The 8,020-nt window shown below is 49.4% G+C and overlaps 1 protein-coding gene across 2 annotated transcripts in view; it reads right to left on the reverse strand.

The window, feature by feature from the left end:
• The window catches only part of LOC135445832 (uncharacterized), a 60,333-nt gene extending 53,232 nt beyond the window's left edge, over positions 1-7,101 (reverse strand). For both annotated transcript variants that reach the window (XM_064708926.1, XM_064708925.1), the window contains exon 1: positions 6,466-7,101. In XM_064708926.1, coding sequence (XP_064564996.1) covers positions 6,466-6,534 — 69 coding nt within the window. In that variant the 5' untranslated portion in view covers positions 6,535-7,101. The remainder of the gene's footprint in view (positions 1-6,465) is intronic.
• Between the last annotated feature and the right edge of the window lie 919 nt (positions 7,102-8,020).

Here is an 8,020-nt window from a genome sequence, read left to right on the forward strand (position 1 = left end):
ACTCTTTGGAATTAAGTCATTACAGGATATTATCAGTGCTGAATGTCTGCACAGAAAAGATGACAACCCTTAAAGATCCAGATCTTCAAAGCCAAGTAGAAAGAATAGCAAACCCATTATTTTACAATGCCTCAGGCAGAAGTCTCAAAAACCTAGGGCTTAAAGTGGCTGGGATTGCCTGTTCTACTCTTTGCCTTAGCTAAGTTTATCTGTCACAGCACTTAGCTTACTTAGCTAAGTATCTATCTAACCCACTAACATACCTATTTTCAGTCCAAATTATCACAAGCCTAACTTCAGGCATATTCACAGGTACTCCAAAAATCAAAATTGTACTTGCACACTTAGATTCACACGTTTGTGTCTTTCCTGCGATTATGACAAACCAGAAGCGCCTAACGTAGCCAGCTGGTGTAACAGGAAGAAAAGCAACGTTTCAATGTAAAACAAAAGTCCTCCAGCTCTAGAGGAACGAACCTGTGGCATCTGCTGAAAAACCCACAAAGGAGAGAAAACCTGCATACACCACAGCAGACAAAGCTAAATTTTCCCTGTGCCAAGCTGAAGACCTGTGACACACAACGAGCAGTCGGCCCAAAGGAAGGCAGAAATCAGTCTGTCCTCATTCAAAGTAAGCCTGAGCACTTGAGCAGATCTTTGAAAGCATACCCACTGTGCATCAATAATAATGCTACTCCACTCTTCTTTTTTTCTTTTTGGTCTAAGGAGAAAACAAATAATGCTCCCAGCTCCACAGACTAACAAGCTACCACAGGGTCACTGACTGCAGGAGTCACTGCCTGCAGCCTTGAGGTTCACTTTGCACAGCCAGCTGAATCCCCTTCACACAGGGAGGATGAAGATGATTCCCAGTTGCCTGTCAGGGCTGGCCAACCAGACCAGAGTCTTACAGCTGATTCCAGATACAGATGCCAGTAGGAAATAACTGAGATGACTTTCTGCCCCCAGTGCTGTGTATGCTCACGTACAAGCTGCAAGAGTACATGAAGAGAACTGACACAGTGGCTTTGCTAGCACCTAGCACACAATTCCCTTTAAGCAAATGTAAGGCTAAAGTTAGGTAGAAGAGAAATGCCCTGTCACCAGAACACTCACATTTGACTTTGTATTACTGATACAAAGGAAGTGACAAACATGTCTGTATTATCTCTGCCCAAGACCAAAGTGAATATGCCAAGTACATAAGTAATTTAACAGCTTTTGCTGATTAGAACATCAGTTGTGTCACCTCCAAAGTTGTTTGTGTCAACAGCAAGCTGGAATGAAATTGCCACCTTTAAAATGCTCAGTCTTCTTTAGCTGCATGTTCCAGCCAGTTAATTTTTTAACACACCACAATCCAACTGTTTCATTCTGGTAACACCTAGGGCCACTAATTAAGGGCTTAGTTTGACTGGCAATGCACAGACTTGTTCCAGCCAGATGCTCCCTGCCCGAAGGAGCTTGCTTGCAAGCAAAGCTCAGAAAACAGACACCCACACTTGAGCCACTACATAAATAGCAAGGCACCAAGAGTTAAAGAGAAACTTGGAAGAAACATATTTGTGTGAGAATCCCCTACTCCAAATTGTGGGGATGAAGAAGACATTTGATTTACAGAAAGCTGAGGGAGTTGGTTAGAGAACACTTCAAGGGCTCAATATCAGCACTCCATCACAAACCCACATGCAAGCCCAAGATATGCATTTTAAAAGCTCCTTGATCAGCCTGACTTAACAGTTCAGGAAGTGCTTCTCAGGGCTACAAGTCTAAAACTAGGAAAGAAAATAATAAAAAACTATACCAGACTGTAATACTGGACAACCAACACAAAAAAAAAATTAAAATCGGGCATTGAGTTACAGGCCCCTCTCACTTTCCTGGTTTTGAAGCACTCCACTACCATATGGGACACTCCCCTGATCCCACTTTTTTCTTTCTGTCTCAAGTGCTCTGGAACAGACTTAGCTGCCCAGCAGTTATCAAAGATGATCCCTAACCTTTGAAGTCAGATCTACTTCTGGCTCAAAAGCAGCCCAAAAGGTTCCTGAATCTGGCCTAATATCTAGCCAGTAACACCAGACCACTGAAGCAAGTGGTAGACCAAAGACCAAGGCACAATGCCCTCTCCTTTCCTGGATTGAGCCACAGAAGCTGAAGGCTGAAGAGCTGAAGCTCTTAAGCTAACATGCTGTGCTATGAGCTCGGGAGTGGACATGCTGGCCCTGCTACAGGGGCACAAGTATCCAATGGAAAGACACCTCAGGAAACTTGACATGCACAACTCCACAGGCTCTGATGAGATGCTTCTACAAATGTTGAGAATGCTGGCAAATACCATGGCTAGGCCATTCAAGATCATCTGTGGAAGGTTGTGGCAATCAGAGACAGGTGTCCGAGAACTGGAAAAAAGCAAATGTTATCCCAGTCTTCAAAAAAGGCAAGAATTAGGAGCCAGGGAACTACCAGCCAGTCTTCCTCACCTCAATCCCTAGAAATGTGATGGAATATCTCATTCTGGAGGCCACGTCTATCCACATGGATGACAAGGAGTAGTCAACATGAATTTACCAATGTCATGCCTGATACACTCAATTGCCTTCTAAAATGAAACAACTGCCTGGCTGGACAAAGGGAGAGCAGTGGATATTGTCTACACTGACTTCAGCAAGACTTTCAACACTGTCTCTCACATCATCCTCCAGGGCAAACTCAGGAAGCATGGACTGAATGAGTGGACAGTGAGATGGATTGAGAACTGGCTGATGGTCATAATCAGTGCCCGACAGTCTGGATGAAGGCCTGTCATTAGTGGTATCCCCAAAGGTACCATACTGGGCCCAATATTGTTTTACTCATTCATCAATGACTTGGATGAAGGGGCAGATGCCTCCTCATCAACTTCACTGATGTCACAAATTTTGGAAGAATGGCTGATACCCCAGAGGGCTGTGCAGCCCTTCAAAAGGACAGGTTGGAGAGATGGGCACAGAGGAATCTTCTGAAATTCAACAAAGGTAAATGTAGAGTCCTGCACCTGCGGAAGAATAATCACATGGACCTGCACAGGCTCAGGTGCTGGAAAGGAGCTCTGTGGAGAAGGACCTGAGGGTTCCGCTGAACAATAAGCCATCCATGAGCCAGCAGTGTGTCCTATGGCCAAGGAGACCACTGGTATCCTGGGGTGCATTAGGAAGAGCAGAACCAGCAGGTCAAGGTGATCCTGCCCCTCTGCTCAGCCCTGGTGAGGCACATCTGGAGTGCTGTGTCCAGTGCTGGGCTCCTCAGTACAAGAGGGACGTGGGGCTCCCGAGTGGGTCCAGTGGAGGGTAACAATGATTATTAAGGGACTGGAACATCTCTCTTACCAGGGAAGGCTGAGGGAGCTGGGCCTGGTCAGTTTCAAACAGAGGCAATAGAGAGAATCTCACCAATGTATATAAACACCTAAAGAGGGGGTGTCAAGAAGGTGGAACCAGGCTCTTCTCAGTGGTGCTGAGCAATAGGACAAGGAGCAACAGGCAGGAACAGACGGATGCACAGGAAGTTCCACCTGAACATGAGGAAGAACATCTTTACTGTGTGGACAACCAAGTCCAGAGAGGTTGTGGAGTTTTCCTCCCTGGAGTTATTCAAGAGCTCCCTGGACACAATCCTGTGCCACATGCTCTAGCATGACCCTGCTTGAGCAGGGAGCCTGGAACAGATGATCCCTTCCAACCCTACCCATTCTGGGATTCTGTGAAGCAAGGTCAGCTGTCTTCCAAGGCAAGGCACTCAAATTTGAACCCTAACTATCACACTTGACAGCCCAGCCACCCTTATCAGAAACTGCTGGCCGAGCAGGCTAACCCAACATCAGGTGAAGTGTCAGTCAGTCCCACCCTTCCCACCATGGTGACTTCTGGTGAAAGGGAAATGGAGGGACACTTTCTGAGACACCAGCACATCTTGAGTCAAAGTCCCCTGAGGAGCCCTAGCTGCCAACTGCCTAAAGGCCAGCTTTAGAATGGAAAAAGAGAAGTCCATTACATCAACACCCAAAGACTGCATATTTTTGGTTTCACTTACAGAAGGCCATGGCATCCTCTCAGCTTCTCCAAGCAGGGGAAAACTAGGAGGCCCTGTTACAGCCACACTAAACCAATTCAAGACACACCATACAAAAATAAAGCCTTTATAGTGAGCAGAAATTTCATCCTGAAAAGATTCCCAAAGCTTGGATGCCAATCCAAGATTGGTCAAGTCTTCCACACTTGTAAAAATGAGTTGACAATTTACCCAAGGAAAGTCTCCTGGGACTTTGGCTAATTTCAGTACAGTTGTAATCTAGAAGCACACCAGCAGCTTGCTTTACCTTCAATTTGGGAACTTCCCAAAAAAGTCATAAAGTGCTAAAGTGAGTGGGCAATGAAGGAGATGAGCAGCTAAGCACACTGTTATTAAAGCTCAGAAAGCACTTGGTTTGAGTGGTCAATGTAGATCAATTCTTACTGTATCCAAACTTGATGCTCATTCTCCACTTACAGGGCTACAGACCTGGTTCTGTGCTCTCACCTAACTTTTCAGTAGGTTTCAATGACAGCACACTGGACCTTTTAAATAATGCATTTAATATACAAGCCAGACTGCGTACAGACCTGCACAGACCAAGGCCAAGAAGGCTGAGTCTGGTCAGTGCCTGGCAGCCCCACATCATGAGGGCAGTAGAGCAAAATGGTACAGGACACTTGGCCTTGACACAGGGTCCATGAAGCACAGCACAGCCACCAGAAGCTTCCACACTGCTCACCCCTGTGACACCTAGCCAGGGTCCATACCTGCAAGGAGCTCTGGTCCAACACCTAAGACAGAGCACTGCACACTCCATTGAGCAATCGGTACGCTGCTACAAGGCTCAACCAAGACCAGGCAGCTGCACATGGTCCCCAAAGGCCCACAAACCAGATTTAAACCCAGAGTTTGCACGTCTGGCTTTCTGCCCATACACATGTGTACCAGTCATTGTAGCACGCCCCACTGCAGGCTGCAGAGACAGCTCTGATGGGCTGTGCAACAGCCTTGCAAACAAGGCACAGTGCAAGCTGAACTGCCTCTACTGAGCCTGCAAAAATGCAGACCACCTGTCTGCAGCACAAAACCTTGGCACTAACATGAACAAAATGGCTGCAGATGCCCACTCATGCACATTTTCCTGCATGCCTCCAAGCATCCTGAAGGCTGTATCCACCTCTGAGAGCTCCTTCCAAAGAGTCTCACGGTTTCACAACCTGAGGTTCCAAGAGACAAACAAGAAAGTTAAAGGAAGAGATTGCAGCTGTAAGGTCCAGAAACACAGTGTTAAAAAAAACCCTCACTGCCTCTGTAAATACTCTGCACTGAATCAATCCAGTACAACCTAAAGCATTGCCCTTACTTTACTTCCAAAAATAAAACCTAACCCTGCCTCCCCTGAGAGCCACAGAATGTGCAATCCCTGGAGGACGAAGTAGAGCAAACTTTGTTAGAAGCAGTGCTGATGTTTCATCAAAGTTGCCATCAGCCTGTCCAGAGTGGCTGTGCAGAAGTGCAGCCACACGGCAACAAGCCTCTGTGTAACACATACAAAAGACTCCTAGAGTCTGGTATACGGATCCCCAGCCCCCAACTCGCGCAACGAGGGCTGCTACTTTTCCCAGATCCCTTCTTTTATTTGGGGCCAGGTGCTGCACTTCCCACAGCATTGATGCCAATCCAGAGTAACTCTGATGATTTCAGGGGATATCCCTTGGTTCACAACAATTTTGCCAAATCAGGATTTGGTATTTTTTTCGCATTCGTCATGGCTCCATTTTTATCCTGCAGTATATGGCTCAAAAATTCCTCTTTATATTTGGCAGGAAGGGCTTAGACAGTTCTTATCCTGAATCTGTGGTCCTCAGTTTTATTTTAAACATTAAAAACGGATGTAAGAAGAATCTGGAAAGCTATGGGTCAAAGCAATGATCCAGCCTGCAAACTTCAGCTCAGATTCTGGCCTTGAGGATCAGAAGAAGGAGAAATGCAAATAAAGAGCTGAAAGGCATTTTAGGTAAATCATGTTTGTACAGTACCTAGCACAGTGAGGTTCTAGCCTGGAAAGGGCTGAGAGGCTACGGATTGCCCACGTACAAAGGTATCTAGGCAAATGCCTACACAGTTAAATGTGAACCCAATCAAAAGGAAAACATTCTAAAGAACAGACAGATACATCTGTCTCCATTCACCTTTCTGTATTATCTGAATTGTGCAGGGTAACTCTGAGTGCAAAGGAACGGGACTTTAAGTAACAGGAATACAGCCTAGGCCAGTTCCTCCTGAGCACACTGGCTGAGAGGAAACTGAACCAGCATAATAAACACTGCAAGTTTCCAGCTTCTCAAGGCCCTCTCAGTAGTTACCTGAAGGGGACAAAAAAAAAACCGAGACAAAACCGGCTTTCCTTACCTTTAGCTGGAAAGGTTGGATTTCGTTCAAACTCTGGTTCCTGAGCTTTTTGGTGAGGATCTTCAGCATGGTACAAATCCGAGGAGCCAAGAAAGGGTTAAGCACACACACACGCACGCATCTGCATCAGCCGCGCCGCTGCCGCTACGCTCGGCGGAGCTGCGCGGAGCTCGCATCCAGCGCCGCAGGTACACGGCGGGGCACGGCTCCGCACAGCCCCGGCTCCGGCCGTGCCCCTGCCCCTCCGCACCCCGTCCTGCAGCCCTCCGCGCTGCCACGCACAGGGAATCCCTCTGCAAAGCCTACAGAAAAAAACTGAGCACCAAACTTCCTCTGCCTTCCACCCCCTCCTCAGTTACGCTTCAGAAAGGAGGGAGGTACCAGCTGGCAGCGTGCTGCAGGGGACGAGAGACACTCGGCGCAGAGCGCTCACTGCGGGACGGCAGAGCTCCCTGGCCGAGACGCCGGGCTCCGCTCATGGCAGCGCTGCCGCCCGGTCAGCCCCGGGCGGGCATCGGGCATCGCGGCCCGCCGCTACCGCGGCCCACAGCCGCCACCCCGGGCTCCCTCCGGCACGGCCGCCACGGGAAACTTGTACCGAGTACCGAGCGGCGCGGCAGCCGCGGCGCACATTGGCCCGACGGGGCGGGACGGAGTGGCACGGGGCGGGACGGGGCGGGGACTCCGCTTAAAGGGTCACCGGCCCTTCCCGGCCGCCAGCGTTCCTTGGGTCCCCGAGCTGCTCGGGATATGGGGGAGTGGTAGCTGGCTCTGCGCTACCGCATCCTGGCTCGCAGCCCGCTCAGTCCAGGGATCCCACAACCTGTCTGTCCTGCCCTCCGATCCAGAGCCAGATCCATAGGGAGGGCTCGGGGGTCGAGCCCTTGAGTTTCTCGAGTTTTTCGGTTTCGAGTTCATTGAGCCACCCCAGCTGCAGGGAAGTCACCACAGCCCTTCCCCACAGAAGCGCAGGCGCGGGGCCAGGCCGGCACCAGCTCCTGCTGCACCAGCCATCCTCGGGCACGAGCAAGGTGCCCCGTTTCCATGGGCAGTCCCCCAGCACCTCCCTGGCAAAACAGTCGGGAAAGTTATCAGGGGCTGACTGATAGGCTCCCGGCCACTTTGAACCCACAGGAAGGCGCCGACACGTTTGGCAGCAGTAACAACAAAGGGCTTTCACCCACTGCCAGCTCCGTGCCAGCGATGAACTCCCCGTGTCTGGGTGAAAGGTCCCTTTTGCCCATTCCCAATCCCTGGGGGCCAGCAGAGCCTTTTGTCCCAACCTTCCTCCTGGGACAAGCCAGGGAGCATTGCAGAGGTCTCTGCTTGTGTACAGATTCCAGGAGCGCAGGCTGGTTAACTGTGGATTCCCAGTTCTCAGCCAGCAGGCCTGTAACAAGATAAGAGCACTCCTAAAGTGCTGACTGTGGGAAAGAGAGAGCACATCTTTGCTACGGGGGAAAGGGCCTCGGTTCAGCTCCACTTAGCAAAGTATTTTTTCTTGAAGGAGTACAACAACCAGAGAGTCTGAGCCAGCAAGCAAAATTTTTGCTTT

Source organism: Zonotrichia leucophrys, chromosome 3, assembly GCF_028769735.1.
Source record: "Zonotrichia leucophrys gambelii isolate GWCS_2022_RI chromosome 3, RI_Zleu_2.0, whole genome shotgun sequence".
NCBI lineage: Eukaryota > Metazoa > Chordata > Aves > Passeriformes > Passerellidae > Zonotrichia > Zonotrichia leucophrys.